This window comes from Vulpes vulpes, chromosome 13 (assembly GCF_048418805.1).
Source record: "Vulpes vulpes isolate BD-2025 chromosome 13, VulVul3, whole genome shotgun sequence".
Lineage (NCBI taxonomy): Eukaryota > Metazoa > Chordata > Mammalia > Carnivora > Canidae > Vulpes > Vulpes vulpes.
This window is the reverse complement of record NC_132792.1, coordinates 121,057,889-121,076,147: the sequence shown is the minus strand read 5'-3', so window position 1 is coordinate 121,076,147 and position 18,259 is coordinate 121,057,889. Positions and strand designations below refer to the sequence as shown.

At 40.1% G+C, this 18,259-nt stretch overlaps 1 protein-coding gene across 1 annotated transcript in view; it reads right to left on the bottom strand.

Moving 5' to 3' along the window:
- The window catches only part of DNAH14 (dynein axonemal heavy chain 14), a 317,326-nt gene that overhangs the window by 38,083 nt on the left and 260,984 nt on the right, over window positions 1-18,259 (bottom strand). The window contains 6 exon segments of the mRNA XM_072733718.1: window positions 650-735; window positions 5,582-5,818; window positions 11,886-12,084; window positions 12,160-12,581; window positions 15,676-15,920; window positions 17,785-17,906. Of these exon segments, the coding sequence (XP_072589819.1) occupies window positions 650-735; window positions 5,582-5,818; window positions 11,886-12,084; window positions 12,160-12,581; window positions 15,676-15,920; window positions 17,785-17,906 (1,311 nt within the window).

Below are 18,259 nucleotides of genomic sequence, written 5' to 3'. Positions count from 1 at the left end.
TTAGGCAGTTTCTAAGCCCCCCCCCCCCAATTCCGTGAAGTGAGGGAAATAATCACATCTCTCCCCAAGATTACAATGAGGATTAAATGAAACAATGACTGTAAAATGATTAGCATAGGCTAAGCTTTAGATGTTTTAAGGGGCTCATGAATGACAACCATTTACATCCCCAACCTGCCTTCTCCCAGGGATTCTGAAGCAACAGGGGTCAGGTAAAATATCACCTTTACTAACAATAGGAGGATGGCTGTGCTTTAGGCATGTGTGCTTCCTAATAGGGAACCCTAACAGGTTGGGTCTGTTCCTGGACCATCTGTGGTGCTGAGAGCCAAACACAGGTACACTGTAGGAAGGCAGATCCCAAAGGCACCAGGGAGAAGCTGCTGAGCCATGTGCTGTTGTTCACCCCACACATGGGGTCCCCTACTTCTGTGGGGGGGAGTCATGGGGGCGAGAGGGGCCAAGGATGCTACCTGATTGGACCCCCTCCACACAAATGAACCAGTAAGAGTGTGCTTCCCTCTAACATGAACATTACTTGTAAAATCCATATATTTTGCTAATAAAATTTTAAATTTGAATGGTTTAAATTACTGATAAAGTGCTCAAAACACTCAGAATATCACTGTTTTCTCATAGCACATCTTACCAAAATAAGTCTCTGAAATGAAGTGAGTTTCTCCCAGGGGAAATTCACAGGACTACACATGTCTTCATTTTCATCCGGAAGTTCAGCTAGATAGAATTTAGAGAAAGAAACTGAAATGAACAATCAAGTGTCTGGGATCACTAGAAGACACCAAAATGAAAATTTTGTTGTGAACTGTAAAGCTTTTTTTTTAAACATGTCTAACTTCTTTTCTTTTTATTATTGTTTAAAAGATTTATTTACTTTAGAGAGAGAATGTGCATAGTGTGTGGATGGGAGGGGCAGAGGAGAGGGAGAGAGAATCCCAAGCAGATTCCTGCTGAGCACCAGACATGGGGGTTTGGAGTGGGAGTGGGGAGTAGTGGAGGGGGGGGGGGAATCTATCCCATGACCCTGATATCTCAGCCTGAGCCAAAGTCAAGAGTTGGACGCTGAACTGATAGTACCACCCAGGCACCCTGTCTGACTTCCTGAAGACTTGAGGCATCCTTATGATCACAAGTGAGGTGAGCACTGAGCCAGGTCTAAGTGTGTCCATCCTGGTGGAGAGGCTGGCAAGGAGTGTTCTAACAAGCTTGTGAACTGCTGAAGCAGACACACGAGAAGCAGAGGTATGGCCAACACTTTACAATCTGTTCCTGCGAGTGTGAGGGTTTTCTGGTGAATATAAAGTAATAACTCCAGAGATTAGAAAGTTCTAGTTATAATCTACCTATAACAGATATGGGAAATGAGAATCAAGTGGAAATGCAACCAGATTCTCAAGTTTCTGCCTACTTATTATTTCAACGTATTTGCCCCATGTCTAACTTTAAACACAACTTGGAATACAGAAAGAGCTTTTTTGAATAGAGCTCTAATAGGTTTGTTGATCTTAAACAAAAAGTTTTCTCCCCCCAAATAAAAAGATCTTCACTTTTCAAAATAGTGACCTAGAGAGAAAACTCTAAGGAAGGAGAACTTCTTAGTCAGAAATGGAAATCAGGAAGCTATAAAAGAAAGAAAAAGGTGTAACTGGCCACAGATTTCACCATTGTGTGGTAGAGACAGCATAAACAAATCCAAAAGATAATGACCGATTTTTAAAAATAATTGAATGAATAGGTTGGTATCTTAACAAAACAAAAAGTTAATTATCTGTTATACCAATAGGGTTCTTACAGATGGTTAAAAAAGAATTAACACTCTCTAGAGTACATTTTATTTTTCTTAAGAAATACATTAAGTCCCAACTGCTGAGCACACATCTTGAATCTCAGTAGCTGTAGGATTTTCAACAGCCTTGCTGATGGGGATGCACTGGCCCTTGGCGATGGTCTTCTTGTTGTTCAGATACGCCAAAGTCTTCAGCAAGGAGAGGGAAGCAAAAACGGAAAAGGAAAGAAGTGACTGCGTAAGGGGGCCAAGTCTGGTACAACTGAGAGAGACCATGAATGAAGGCTTCTAATTTATATTTAAGAGAAACAGAAGCTTTTATTTGTATCGTTTAACCGAACTATGGACATCTCTGCCTCCCAGCTTCAGCATCAGAGTTGACAGTGAAGTAAATTTGCATCAGAACTTTGCATCTAGCTCTTACTCAGTGTAAAAGAAAAGTTTGTTTGGTTTTCAACGCAGTTTTTGTGGAAGAAAGAAGCATACTTTTAAATGGACAGTGAACTCTACCATAAGTTACTTGAAATCCTGTATCTGTCCTGTGTGTAAACATGTTTTGGATAAATGGGTTTAATTAAAGATTCAAAATACACATTTGCTTCAACGTTTAAGTTAATGAAATAAAATTTGAAATGGAAAAAAAAGAATTAACAATTCAGTAGAAAAATGGGCCAAGTACATAAATAGGTCAGTCCAAATGGTCTACAAACATCTGAAGAAAAGGTACTTAAACGTGGTGCTAGTCAGGAAATCCAAATTAAAGTACCTTAAAATTTTCAGATTGGCACGAGTTAAGAAAAAAATCAATACCCCTTTTGGAAAAGGAAGTCATGTACTGCTTGTGGAAATGTAAGTTATCCTGGACTTTTAAGACAAGTAACCTGGCAGCAGCTGTTAACATTAAATAATATGCTTCTGACCCAATGGTTCCACTCTGGCTGCTCATCCCACAGAGACAAGCGCAGAGGAAGTGTGTCTAAGGATGTGTCTGTCCTGCAAAATGTAATTGTATGTTATGGCAAAAATGTGGAAGCAAAGTGGAGAAAGCTGCGGAGGGAAAGAAAGCAGGATGGGCATGGAGGTGGCAGGGAGTAGTGAGCAGGGACTCACATCTAAAGGAAGGTCTAATGACCAAGTAGGATTTATCCCTGGGACACAAGGCTGGTTCAACACTCGTAAAACCATCAATGTGATTCATCATATCAGCAAGAGAAAAACCAAGAACCATATGATACTCTCATTAGATGCAGAGAAAGCATTTGACAAAATACAGCATCCATTCCTGATCAAAACCCTTCAGAGTGTTGGGATAGAGGGAACTTTCCTCGACATCTTAAAAGCCATCTACGAAAAGCCCACAGCAAATATCATTCTCAATGGGGAAGCACTGGGAGCCTTTCCCCTAAGATCAGGAACAAGACAGGGATGTCCACTCTCACCACTGCTGTTCAACATAGTTCTGGAAGTCCTCGCCTCAGCAATCAGACAACAAAAAGACATTAAAGGCATTCAAATTGGCAAAGAAGAAGTCAAACTCTCCCTCTTCGCCGATGACATGATACTCTACATAGAAAACCCAAAAGCCTCCACCCCAAGATTGCTAGAACTCATACAGCAATTTGGTAGCGTGGCAGGATACAAAATCAATGCCCAGAAATCAATGGCATTTCTATACACTAACAATGAGACTGAAGAAAGAGAAATTAAGGAGTCAATCCCATTTACAATTGCACCCAAAAGCATAAGATACCTAGGAATAAACCTAACCAAAGAGGTAAAAGATCTATACCCTAAAAACTATAGAACACTTCTGAAAGAAATTGAGGAAGACACAAAGAGATGGAAAAATATTCCATGCTCATGGATTGGCAGAATTAATATTGTAAAAATGTCAATGTTACCCAGGGCAATTTATACGTTTAATGCAATCCCTATCAAAATACCATGGACTTTCTTCAGAGAGTTAGAACAAATTATTTTAAGATTTGTGTGGAATCAGAAAAGACCCCGAATAGCCAGGGGAATTTTAAAAAAGAAAACCATAGCTGGGGGCATCACAATGCCAGATTTCAGGTTGTACTACAAAGCTGTGGTCATCAAGACAGTGTGGTACTGGCACAAAAACAGACACATAGATCAATGGAACAGAATAGAGAACCCAGAAGTAGACCCTGAAATGTACGGTCATCTAATATTCGATAAAGGAGGAAAGACTATCCATTGGAAGAAAGACAGTCTCTTCAATAAATGGTGCTGGGAAAATTGGACATCCACATGCAGAAGAATGAAACTGGACCACTCTCTTTCACCATACACAAAGATAAACTCAAAATGGATGAGAGATCTAAATGTGAGACAAGATTCCATCAAAATCCTAGAGGAGAACACAGGCAACACCCTTTTTGAACTTGGCCAAAGTAATTTCTTGCAAGATACATCCACAAAGGCAAAAGAAACAAAAGCAAAAATGAACTATTGGGACTTCATCAAGATAAGAAGCTTTTGCACAGCAAAGGATACAGTCAACAAAACTAAAAGACAACCTACAGAATGGGAGAAGATATTTGCAAATGACATATCAGATAAAGGGCTAGTTTCCAAAATCTATAAAGAACTTATTAAACTCAACAGCAAAGAAACAAACAATCCAATCATGAAATGGGCAAAAGACATGAAGAGAAATCTCACAGAGGAAGACATGGACATGGCCAACAAGCACGTGAGAAAATGCTCTGCATCACTTGCCATCAGGGAAATACAAATCAAAACCACAATGAGATACCACCTCACACCAGTGAGAATGGGGAAAATTAACAAGGCAGGAAACCACAAATGTTGGAGAGGATGCGGAGAAAGGGGAACCCTCTTACACTGTTGGTGGGAATGTGAACTGGTGCAGCCACTCTGGAAAACTGTGTGGAGGTTCCTCAAAGAGTTAAAAATAGACCTGCCCTACGACCCAGCAATTGCACTGTTGGGGATTTACCCCAAAGATTCAGATGCAATGAAACGTCGGGACACCTGCACCCCGATGTTTCTATCAGCAATGGCCACAATAGCCAAACTGTGGAAGGAGCCTCGGTGTCCATCGAAAGATGAATGGATAAAGAAGATGTGGTTTATGTATACAATGGAATATTACTCAGCCATTAGAAACGACAAATACCCACCATTTGCTTCAACGTGGATGGAACTGGAGGGTATTATGCTGAGTGAAATAAGTCAATCGGAGAAGGACAAACAGTGTATGTTCTCATTCATTTGGGGAATATGAATAATAGTGAAAGGGAATATAAAGGAAGGGAGAAGAAATGTTGGGAAATATCAGGAAGGGAGACAGAACATAAAGACTCCTAACTCGGGGAAACGAACTAGGGGTGGTGGAGGGGGAGGAGGGCGGGTGTTGGAGGGGAATGGGTGACGGGCACTGAGGTGGACACTTGACGGGATGAGCACTGGGTGTTTTTTTGTATGTTGGTAAATTGAACACCAATAAAAATTAATTAAAAAAATAATAAAGTAAGGTCTATTTCCTATGCAATTCTTAAAAGGCATCTGTTGTATAAAATAACCCATGAAATCTGCATCGGTTGCACAGGTGGCAGTGATGCTTGCCTGTGGTGATCACCTTGCAAGGCCTAAGGCGCCTAAGTAACACGAGCCTTGCTCCCCGCAAAGCTTTGTTCCCTGCCAGACACTGAGCTACGTCTATAAGCTGACAATCCACAGACACATACATGCAACTCAGGTTAAGTAAAACACCGAATGTTCTCTTACTTCTCATTGGTGATTACTTACGTTTCTCCAATGAAGCATCTTCTGAACAGAAAGGTACACTCATCAGGCAATATGCAGCCTTACTGTATATGAAAGCATCCCACTGGGGCACATTAGACAGAAGGGATTTGCACAGGAGAGAGAAGGGCTCCAGCTCACTGCTGACATACTGGCACTGCTTCCACCTGGATTCCGACAACCACTGAAGATGTCGATTTCGGCAGGTCTCATAGATACCTAACAGAAAAGGGGAAAGGACACATTGAAAGGTACAATATCTTTCAGCCTTGAGTTACTCATAAAAGGTAGATGTTAAATAAATATGTTGTTAAGGAAAAGCCATTTTATATAAAAATTAATCACATAAACGGCAACTTTTTTCATTGTGGTAAAAACACAGAACATTTACCTTCTGAACCATTGGTATGTGTTCATCAGTGTTAAGTACCTTCGTGTTTTTGTAAAACAGATCTCCAGAACTTTCCCTGCAAATCCAAAACTCAGTCCCCATTAAACAGGCCTCCCCAGCCCCTGGGAACCACCACTGTACTGTCTCTATGCCTCCAACTACTTTAGATCTCTCAGGGGGAAGGAATCACACAGTCTCTTTGTGACTGGCCTCAGTATAATGTCCTCAAGCTTCATCCTGGTTGTAGCAGGTGTTGGGGATTCCTTCTTTTAAAGGCTGAATGATATCCCCCTGAAATGGCAAATCACATTGTGTCAATCCATTCATCCCCTGATGGACACTGGGGGTGCTTCCACTTATTGGCTACATGAACAGTTCTGCTGTGGACACAGGTGTGCAAATAGTAATCTGAGACCCTGCTTTCAATTCTTTTGGATATATAACCAGTGTGGCATATGCTGGCTTAGATCATATGCTGGCTTTATCTTTAATTTCTTTGAGGAGCTTCCATACAGTTTTCCATAAGAGCTGCACCAATAGTGTACGAGGGTTCTGATGCCCACACGCCCCTGCCAGCACTTTTCAAATTTTTGGTTTTTTACAGTGGCTGTCCTAAGGGGTGTGAGATGATATCTCATTGTGGTCTTTTGGTTTGCATTTCCTGATGATTAAGGATGTTGATCATCTTTTCATGTGCTTGTTGGCCATCTGTATATCATCTTTATTTTTTTTTAAAGATTTATTAATTTATTCATTCAGAGAGAGTGAGAGAGAGGCAGAGACACAGGCAGAGAGAGAAGCAGGCTCCATGCAGGAAGCCCGATGTGGGACTCGATCCCGGGTCTCCAGGATCACACCCCGGGCTGCAGGCGGCGCTAAACCGCTGCGCCACCAGGGCTACCCTGTATATCATCTTTAGAGAAATGTCTATTCAGATCCTTAGCCCATTTTAAAATTGGGTTATTTGATTCTTGTTGAGGGGTTGAAGTTCTTTATATATTCTGTACATTATCTCCTTATCAGGTATATGATTTGAAATTGTTTCTCATTCCATAGGTTGCCTTTTTACTCTGTTGTGTCATTTGATGTACAGAAGTTTTTAAGTTTGATGTCATTGCATTTGTCTCTTTTTGCTCTTGTTGCCTGTGCATTGGTGTCATATCCAAGAGATTATTGCCAAGTCCAGTGTGATGAAACTTTCCCCTTCTGCTTTCTTCTAAGTTTTATAGTTTTAGGTCTTATGTTTAGATCTTGAATCCATTTTGAGTTTATTTTTATATTTGGTAAAGAGTCCAGTTTTGTTCTTTTTATTTTTTTATTTTTTAGTTTTGTTCTTTTTAAAAAATATTTTATTTATTTATTCATGAGAGACAGAGAGAGACAGAGAGAGAGGCAGAGACACTGGCAGAGGGAGAAGCAGGCTCCATGCAGGGAGCCTGATAAGGAACTCAATCCCGGGTCTCCAGAATCATGCCCTAGACTGAAGGTGGCGCCAAACCACTGAGCCACCAGGGCTGCCCCAGTTTTGTTCTTTTGCGCGTAGATACCCAGTTTTCACAGCACCATTTGTTACAGAGACTGTTCCTTCCCCACTGAGTGCTCTTTCCACCCTCACTGGAGATTTTTTGACCGTTTATGTGTTAATTTCTAGGCTCTCTGTTCTGTTCCATTGGTCTATTTACCTGTCTTTATGACTGTTCTTATTGTAGCTTTATTATATAGCTTGAAACCAAGAAGTATGAGGCCTCTAACTTTGTTCTTTTTCCAAATTTTTCTGGCTATTTGGAGTCCCTTGAGACTCCATATGAATTTTAGGAAGAATTTTTCTATTCTTGCAAAAAGTCCTGTTGGGATTTTGTGAGGAATTACACTGAATCTGTAGATTGTTTTGGGTTAGCATGGACATCTCAACAATATTGTTTGCCAACCCATGAACATTGGATGTCTTTCATTTATTTGTGTTATCTTCAATTTCTTTCAGCAATGTTTTGTAATTTTCAGTATATGCATCTTTCACCTCCTTGGTTAGACTTATTCCTAAGTGTTTTATTCCTTCTGATGCTATTACAAATGGGATTGTTTTCTTAATTTCCTCTTCATTTTATTTGTTGTTTATGTATAGAAACACATCTAATAATGTATAATATGTATACATTATTATATATGTATAATAATGTTTTGTATCTTGCAACTTCGCTGTATTGGTTTACTAGCTCTAACAGTGTTTTCATGAGAAAGAGAAAACTCTAAGGAGTTGTCATGTCATGTCACCTGTGAACAAAGATAGTTTGCTTCTTTCTTTCCAATTTGGATGGCTTTTATTTTCTTGTCTGGTGCATTGGCTAGAACTTCCATGTTAAAAACAAGTGATGAGAGCAGGGGTATCCTTGATTTGCTTGTGATCTTAGAGAAAAACTGAAGTTTCACCACTGAGTAGGATGTTAGCTGTGGGTTTTTCACAAATGACTTTTATTGTGTGGAGATAGCTTCCTTCTATTCCCAGTTTGTTGAGTGTTCTTAGTCATGAAAAAAGTTGAATCTTATCAAATGCTTTTTCTGTATCAATTACGATGGTCATGTGGTTTTGTCCTTCATTTTGTTAATGTGCTTGATTATATTGATTGATTTTCTTATATTGCGACATCTTTGCATTCCAGGAACAAATTGCACATGGTCATGGTGTATAATCCTTTTACTATGGTATTGAATTTGGTTTGCTGTATTTTGTGAGAATTTTGACATCTATAGTCATCAGAAATATCAGCCTGTAGTTTTCTTCTCTTGTAGAATCTTTGGCTTCACTATCAGGGAAATACTGGTGTAACAGAACGAGCTTAGAAGTGTTCCCTCCTCCTCCTTATTATTGTTATTTTGAAGCATTTCAGTAAGGTTTGTGTTCATTCTTTTAAAAATGTTTGGTAGAATTTTCCAGTGCAGCCCTCTGGGCTAGCTAGGCCTTTTCTTTGTTGGGAGATTTTTGCTTATTGAATCAATCTCCTTACTTGGTTATAAGTCTGTTCAAATTCCTACTTCTCCATGATTCAGTCTTGGTAGATTATACATTTCCATTTCTTCTAGGTTGTACAATTTGTTGGCATATAATTGTTCATAGTGTCTCCTATGATACTTTTGATTTCTGTAGCATCAGTTTTAACGTCCCCACTTTCATCTCTGATTTTAGTTATGAGTCTTATTTTCTTGTTAATCTAAGAGTTTATCAGTTTTGTCAATATTTTCAAAAAGGCAGCTATTAGCTTAGCTGATTTTTCTATTTTTTAATGCTCTATTTTTATTTGTGCTCCATTCTTTATTGTTTCCTTCCTTATGCCAGCTTTATGGTTGGCTCTTTCTATTTTTGCTAGTTTTTTGAGGTGTAGGGTCAGGTTGTTTATTTGAGACCTGCTCTTTTAATGAATGCATTTATAGTTATATACTTCTCTTTTAGTACTGTTTTTGTTGTATCCTCTAAGATTTGTTATATTGTGTTTTAATTTTTATCTCAAGACATTTTCTATTTTCCCTTTTAACTTCTTTGACCCACTGGTTATTTTAAGAGTATGTTGTTTAATACCCACGTAGTTTTGGATTTTTCATGTAATATTTGACATAGTTTTGGAACTAGGTGAAGTTTGGTGGGGTGAAGTCCAGAGCTGACAACCAAGAAAGAATTCTTGAGATGTCTTTGGTGCAAAATGATGGTTTTATTAAAGCCCAGGGACAGGACCCGTGGGCTGAGAGAGCTGCTGCCTTGGGCTTGTGAGGGATGGCTGATTACATACCTGGGAGTTGGGGGGAGGTAAGGAAAAGAGAGGTTTCTAAGGATTCTCATATGCTAAAGAGGACCTACTGAGATACTGAGAGGTCTTGCCATTGTCAAATTAAGGTTGTCTTTCCCTCTAGTAAAGCATTAAGATAGTTTGGAGTTTCCTGAAGGAATGTCACACATATCCCACCTGGTTTGCAAGGTGTCAGCTTGTGCTTCTGTTCCCCATTAATATTGATTTCTAGTTTCATTCTATTGTGGTCAGAAAAGATGCTTTGTATATCAGTCATTGTGCTTACTGCTTAGCGTAACAGAAAATTGGAAACCCAAGTCTGAGAAAGTGTGGTTGAGAGAGTGATTATGTAAGTTTTGGTCCATTCAAAAATTGGAATGTTGTGCAGACATTAAAAAGTCTTAAGTGTGTATATATATAATTTTTCTTAAGTATATTTGACACGAGCAGCTATTTTTGACATGTTATTAATTTGAAAAAAAGTTGGGAAAGTTAGGAAAACCAGTAGAAGGGAAACCCACAAAAATATTAATATTTTTCTTGATTGTGGAATTACAGAAGATTTATTTACTTCTTTTTGCTTATCTGTAGGTTGGAATGGTTTGTTTAATAAACGTGTACTATTTGTATAATAAAAAAATAGAAGCTATTACATTTTTGTTGTTGTTTCTTAAAATACACTGGGGATGTTTTTAGGTTTCCAAGTGCACTGGATGCCTTGTGGGCTGGCTGTTTTGCTGCGTGACCTTGTCTCCTGGTTGCAGGCAGATGGTTGAGGAGTAGAGTCCTGACTGAGGCTGTGGCACTCAGACCCTCCCTTTTGGAGGGTCTCCAAGGCCCAGAGTCTTAGAACTGCTAGACATTGGGTTAATAGTGGTCCCTGGTTCTTCTCACGTTGGTGCTTGGTTATTCACATTTTCCTTGCTGTTTTCTTAGATACCCCAGAATCCTTCTGAACATTTTTATTTTGGGTTAAAATATTGAGTCATTGTTGTCTGTTTTTTTGCAAGCAAAAGAATCTTAGTAAACTCACAAGAGTATTTATTGACTCAACAATCGTTCACAAACACCTACTGTATACCAGGCTTTGGGATAAGTAAAAACAAACAAAAAACAAAACAAAATGATTCAAATGTCTGGTATACCTCTAGAGTAATTCTTTGACATTTCAATTGTGATTTCTAGTCTTTGCTAATAGTCTTGAAACAACTGACAAAGGCTACTCTAAACAACCACCTTTTCTCCCTCAGTGAGAATGTCAGACTACCTAGAACTTTGTATTTTTTGGTGACTTAAAATTACAAACAGCACAACAATGTGAATGTAGTTTCATGCCACTGAACTGGATGCTTAAAAAGGGTTAAGAAGGTACATTTTATGTTATGTGTATTTTACCACAATTTAAAAAATAAATATACTTAAAATGTACAACACAGGAGGATTTGGAAAGATCCCACACTTAGTGATTTTTTTTAAAAGATTTTATTTATTTATTCATGAGAATACACAGAGAGGAGAGAGAGAGCAGAGACACAGGCAGAGGGAGAAGCAGGCTCCATGTAGGGAGCCTGATGTGGGACTCGACACTGGGTCTCCAGGATCATGCCCTGAGCTGAAGGCAGGTGCTGAACCGTTGAGCCACCCGGACTGCCCACACTTAGTGATTTTTGCCCAACTGTTTTGCATAAGCATAGTTTTTGTAGTTCAAAATCTCCAGGAATTTTCAGAAGACATTGAGGGTGATTATAGTGAGGAGGGGTAAAGTTTCCTCCAGGTGGTATTTAATCAATGTGTGTGTGCATGTATGGGCTCACCTCTCTAATAAGGAGCACTAGGGGTTCAGCTTTATAGATTAGCATTACAATTACCATAGAAATGTCATTCACTTATTCAAAAATCACTGAGTACCAATCATGTGCTCAACATATAAGGACACAACAATGAATTAAACATCACACCTGACTTCAAGCTGCTTTTAGTTTAACCAGACAGAAGCACTGACTTGGAGCATCTTAAAAAATCTCTCAGTGTTTTTCAGGGAAACATGTTTTTAATGGCTTTTTTTTTTTTTTTTTTTTTTTTTTTTTTTACTGAACCCAGAGCAGTATCCTTTACTTACTATTAAGTCTAGCCTGGGGCATCACAGCTTTAATATTTATCAACATGGCAGAATGTAGGAAGATGTCCCATTCTTCATCTGGTAGGGACCCAATGTCATCCTGCAGTAAACTTCCATGAGCATTATTTTGCATGATTGTGGTGCAAAGCCGGAAGGAGAAGCACAGTTTATGTTGGTTAAATAGAGCTGAAGAGACCACCTAAGGAGGGAAATAGAGCATTTGACCAGCCCAGCTAGATTAAATATGTATAATCCACATTAAAGGATGTCTCACCTTAAAAATATTTCGTGTTAACCCATCTATTGAATTTTTAAGATGTCTCTCTAAGAGATTTTTCTCACTTTCTAACTTTGGTTCTTTTGAGAGGTTTGTAATATCATGAATTTTTTTCAGAGACATTTTATCCCATTTCGAGCTGGGTTTCTCTTGTTCTTTGCTTCCGGAGACTACTGACAGAACGAAGGCCTGTCGAAACCAGTCTAGGGAGAACTGGTACATGCAGTTGACCTGGGCGAGCCCTGCCACGAGAAAGTAGAGCAGGGAGCCTCGAGTTGCAATGGGGAGATAGTTTGTACGAGTCTCTTGGATTTCACTTTCCATTTTTTCTGTGGCTTTGATGCGCTTTGAAATTTCATTTGAAGTCATTTTGGATTTTCTTAGGATGTCTACGATTTCCTCATCATCTAAGACACATTCTAAAGGCAAACAAAAATTGAATTTAAATAAAAACTACTAGAATATTAAATGCAGTTCCTTCATTCTGAAATCTTTCTTTAATAAGGGTTTTTAGTTTAGTTTTTCTTTTTGTGTGTGTGTGGTTTTATTTGGGAGATGGGCCATTAAATGAAGACAGGGTATATTTCTGAATAATTTGGTTAATAGCATCCCCCATCTCTTCTTTAGATGACGTTCATAGAGTGGATTCTATTCCCATTATAAACACATAGTAAATAGCTAATCTGTCCTAATGACCCATGATATGCATAGACAAGGAAACAAAATTTCCAGAAAATAGCATGTGCACGGTATGTTTCTATCCTGTTTCACTAAACAATCAAGTTGGTAATGACCACGAACAGATTGCAACTTACCTTTCGAAAAAGCACTGCTCTAGAAACAGAATTATTCTCTCCATTTCAAGTGTTTAAGATGGTTCTTATATTTTGATTACAAACTCTATTTTATGAACATTTCCATTTTCCTGAGGTGCTTTTGTTAATGATATGATTTATAGACTCCTCAGTATCCTTATGCTTACCCCGGACACAGGTTAGTTTGAAAAGAGCCCTTTTAAAATGTGGTACTGATTGGGAATCAAAGGCAGAGGGAGATGTAGATACAATTAAATGTCCATATAACCTGCAGCCCACTGACATGCTGGAGGGGGCAGAGAATGAGGTTCCTCCAGGAAGCTCCTGATTGTCTTTACGCTAATGCTTCGCTAGAGGGAAAAACCTGGCTTGGTTTGACCATAGCCAGGCCTTCAGTGTCCTGTGAGTCTTCTTTGGCATTTGAAAGTCCTTTTGGAACTTTTTCTCTTTACTTCTCCCAACCCCGAAGTATATAATCATTTGTCCTCACAATCCTGGGGCAGTGGGGCAGCAGGGGTGGCGGGGGCAGTGGGAGTAGCAGCAGCAGCTCTCTCTGTCCCACAGGTCCTGTCCTTGGGCTTTAATAAAACCATCGTTTTGCACCAAAGACGTCTCAAGAATTTTCTTGGCCATCGGCTCTGGACCCCACCAAACCTCACCAAAAATATTTTAAAACTACATCAGTATCAAGAACTAAACAGCATCACATGATCGTTGTAAGGAGTTATGGGATTATTACGTTCCATGATCTGGAGAGCATATTCTCACTGATTTTAGGGAAGCTTTCTAAGCAATGTCAGGACCTGAGCTGTGGGCTACTGCTGTGTCCCCCCCTACCAACCACTGCCCACAGAGAGCGGGTGGTCACACTAAAGACAAAATATTTACAAAGAGAGTAGGATGATCTATTTTACTAAAACTTGGAAAAAGGGAGGAAAAAATATGTACCAAATTGAGGAGTCTTTTTTGTTTAGTTTTTTTCAAGGACAATTTTTATTATAACTACTATCAGTAAAAAATTAGTCTTTAAAAACAATCCAACTCTACCAGGAGGAATGCCTGGTAGAGAATAAGCAGCAAAGGCATAATAACAGTTCACAGTGTGCTGATGGGTATTATCATAAACAACTATCCTTTTGTTTCATTAAACTTATCTTTTGTCCAATTTAGGCAAAACTTGCAGCAACAACATGACATTTGTCACGCAGTGGCTCATAAACCAGCAGAGGCTATCCTTGTGAGTCTTGTTACACCAACAGTGTAACAACAGTGTCACTCTGGTGTGTCATATATTACCCACATGTCCTGGTTTTGCTCCCTAAGGATTTAGCTGCTAATTCACTCCAACCTTCCCAGAGACACAGATGTGACAATGTTGTCCACACAATCTCGTCCTAGTCCTGTCATTAACAGAAGCGTGGTTTATCCATGTGTTACACAGAAATTGTGTATTAGGTGTCACAATTACAGTCAGAAGGATTGTAGGAAGGATTACAGTCAGATCTTATTATAATATGGAACGAAAGTATCTGAGAGACTTTTCAAGCCCCACTGAGTCAGCAGTTAAGAGAGAACAGCAATCCACTGCTAGATAAAGAGTATTAGATGACAGATAAGTCAGGAGCTTGATACTGTGATTTATGACAGGAAATACACCTAAAGTCTCCATCCCCAGCTCTGGCTTAGAGCTCTGAACACCCTGGGGATGAGAGGAATAAATGTGTCTTTTGTTATGTTAATGAGTTTGCTTGAGTCTCTGAAAAGGATGGGGTGGTTGCCCTGGCAGCGCCCCTGAAGCCCACACCCATCCCTGACACTCTGCCTCCCCCACCCCCAATCCCTTCGACCTGGCTGTTCCTAGTTCCATTCTTCCATAGGAGACCAGTAATCTAGTGAGTCCCGATTCTAGTCTACTAGCAAACTAATTAGACCTCAGAAAGGGCTTGCTGGAACTTTTTGTCTGAAGCCCGGCTGTGGGGAGGGAGCGTCTGTAGCACTGAACCCCTAAGGGGAGGGAAATCTGATGCTGTCTCTGGGCAGATAGTGTCAGAATGGACTTGAACTGTGAGACACCCACCTAGTGTCTGAACACTGCTTACCAGCATGGGGGACCCCATCCTGCATGTTGAAATCGGGTATCCAGAACCCCTTTTAGGAGCAGGAATGTCAGTGTGCCCCAGGAATTTCTAATGCTTTATATTTAGTTGTTTAGAAATTATATTGTTAAAATTTAAAGACTATGGTTTCTTATTTTTTATGTTGAAGAGAAAAATAATTTCTACTGCTATTTTAATAAATACCACATTTTCATGGGACATGTATGATTAAGTCATTGGGTTCCATCCTGGTATATTTTAGTATTAATACTTGGGGTAAAAAAAAATACTTGGGGTAAACCTAATCTTTTGGTCTCTGTAATCTAATTTGATACATATAACAGATGTCAGATACCTGACGTAATGGCCTCGTGGCAAATGTCCTGCGGTTTGATGAGCTAAGACAGAGATAGGAATATAGGAACATCAACAGCCACAATGTTTTAAGAATGGGGTGTTTCACCCACATTGATCAGTTATCTGGTGGAAATGTAGATCTGATGTTTTGGGTACCAGTTCAGAGTATGGTTCTCGGAGCTTCTATTCTGTCCTTCCCCAAGTTACTCCCAGGTCTTCTAACGTCACTAAAGACCTGAACTCACCTTGTGCATTCTGCAGAACATTTAACATTTTTTCCTCTAGTTCTTCAAGGGTCACAGCATCACGGGAAATGCTCTCCAATAACTGGAAACGTTGATTTTCTAAGTAAGGGGCTTCATGGGTTAACACGGTAGATAAGAGTTGATCCTGCAAACCCTGGAATGTTACCGTGAAGTTGATCATAGTAACGAAATTGTAAACTGAGGGAGGAAAATGAGGGTTGTCTACTTCTGTAGCAACGTATAACCTGAAGGATGAGAAAGGCACCAGTTAGTCAAAGGATCTGCAGAGGGGAAAAAACCCCTAATTTATTAAATAATGGAAAAAAAGATTTTTCCTGGAGGTAAACAAGGTTAACTTTTAGTGTTGTTCAGCCTTGTACACAAAATAGGCTCTCCATTTATATTGTGTGGAGACATTTCCTGTTTATAATTTGAAGAAATACAACCATAGATGATGTCCCTGCTGTATTTGGTTGAAGCACCCAGATGGAGGAAAGCAAAGTGCTAGCTAGTAGGAACTTTGACCTGCCCTTAGATGGTTGTCAATACCCGGTGGAGGGTGTGAGTACAGGGAGATCTACCTTCTCTAAAGGGATGATCCCAGCTGCTGCCAGGAGAGTGACTTGGGCTGGGGGCTGGAGGGAAGGAATCTGGCAGACTGGTTTGTGTGTAAGAGGTGGGGGTAGTGGCCTGGAGTGGGGTGGTACAGGGTGTGTGTGTGTGTGTGTGTGTGTGTGTGACCTGGAGTGGGGTGGTACAGGGAGGTGTGTGACCTGGAGTGGGGTGGCACAGGGGTGGGGTGGCCAGGAGTTAGGTGGTATGGGGGGGTTGTAACCTGGAGCGAGGTGGTATGGGGGTGGTAGAGGGGGAGTCTTCCCAGCAACTTGATACAGCAGGGACAGCTTCTCCTTCCATTTTATAAAGAGTAGAATGGAGGCTTAGAGAGGTTAACTAAGTTGCTCACAGCCTGTGGCCACAAAATGGCCGAGTGGAGACCTGTGTCCAGCCCACCTTTCCAGAGGTCCCTCTAGCACCTCCTCACAAACAATCCAATATGGGCACCAGGTTGGCACTGCAGCAACACATGACTTCATTAGCCTTCTGAGAGCAGGAGGGAAAGAATGGGTATCCTGCCAAATGCTGCATTCTGGAGAGGGCTTGTTACATAAAGGGGTTTTAAGTCCTTGAAGGAAAGAACTTGGTTTAACCTAGTGCTTTTCAGAAGTTTGGGACCCCTTTTTTGAGTGACTCCTGTTAAACTCCTGGAATGTCATTTTGAGGAACATACTTTGCAAAATATTTTCTTAACTGAAGGAAGGAGGCCCAGAGAGAGGATTACAGGCTCTAAGAGTGTGGTGAGGATCAAGACTTCAGAGCATTGCCCAGGACAAGGACATATGGACCAGCGTGTCAGAGCCCCTGCAAGGCGGTTATGCCCACTTGGCTGAGGGCCTATAAATCCACCTTCCAACTCCCCTTGTGACTACCCACTCATACAGTGAGCTGCTGATTATGAATTCAAGGGGACAGTGCACCTGCCTGGCAACTCAAATGCCTTATTACCCTGGGAATTATATTTTTGTGGTAATCAAATGTGACTATATAAAAGTGCTTTGTGAAGTTGACTGGGGGGAGGTGGGGGTTGCAATCCCGAAGGTCCCTTACTGTTGGGAACATGGATGCAACATTTTTATCTGGCTAGGCCAAGTCTCTCTTTTTGCTCTGGATATCCAGTATGGATTTTGTTTTTTAAAGAAGCAGAAGCTTTTCCTGCTGAAATGTTAGGCAAACAGATCAATGGGAGAGTTCTTGTGATTCAAGTGGGGCCAGGCTTCCCCTTCCAGCACACTTTCTGAGGATTCCCCCTGGACCCACAGGTCTTAGCTGGAACAGTATGGAAACTGTTTTGGAATGGCTTGATAAATAAAAGTCAGTTCACTATTCTGTGTACTGATGAGTGCAACCAGAAACAGAAATAAACAAAATATTCAAAATGTAATCTCACTTTTTGCTCTAGGAGAAGCTTACCACTATGTCAATAGAGGCCTCTATAATATTTGTCTTAAAAAATATAAACACTTGACTCAATTTCGCTGTGAGAGACTTTACCTAAATCTGGGATTGTATTCAATCTCAGAATCATCAACCCTTATGAAATATTGTCCTCTTTTCTGATGGATATCCTTCTTCAAAATTGCCTTCAAACTTGGAGCTAACGTTTCAGGGAGATTCTGAAAAACACAAGAGAAATATATAAAAAGTTCATCTGAAAGCAAATCAGCTAAAAAGCATTTCAAAGAGCATTTAGAAAATGTAAATGGGGATCTCTGGGTGGCTCAGCGGTTTAGCGCCTGCCTTTGGCCCAGGGTGTGATCCTGGAGTCCTGGATGAGTTCCACATCGGGCTCCCTGCATGGAGCTTGCTTCTCCCTCTGCCTGTGTCTCTGCCTCTCTCTCTCTCTCTCTCTCTCTCTCTCTGTGTCCCTGATGAATAAATAAGTAAAATCTTAAAAAGAAAGAAAGAAAGAAAGAAAGAAAGAAAGAAAGAAAGAAAGAAAGAAAGAAAGAAAACGTAAATGAGGGAT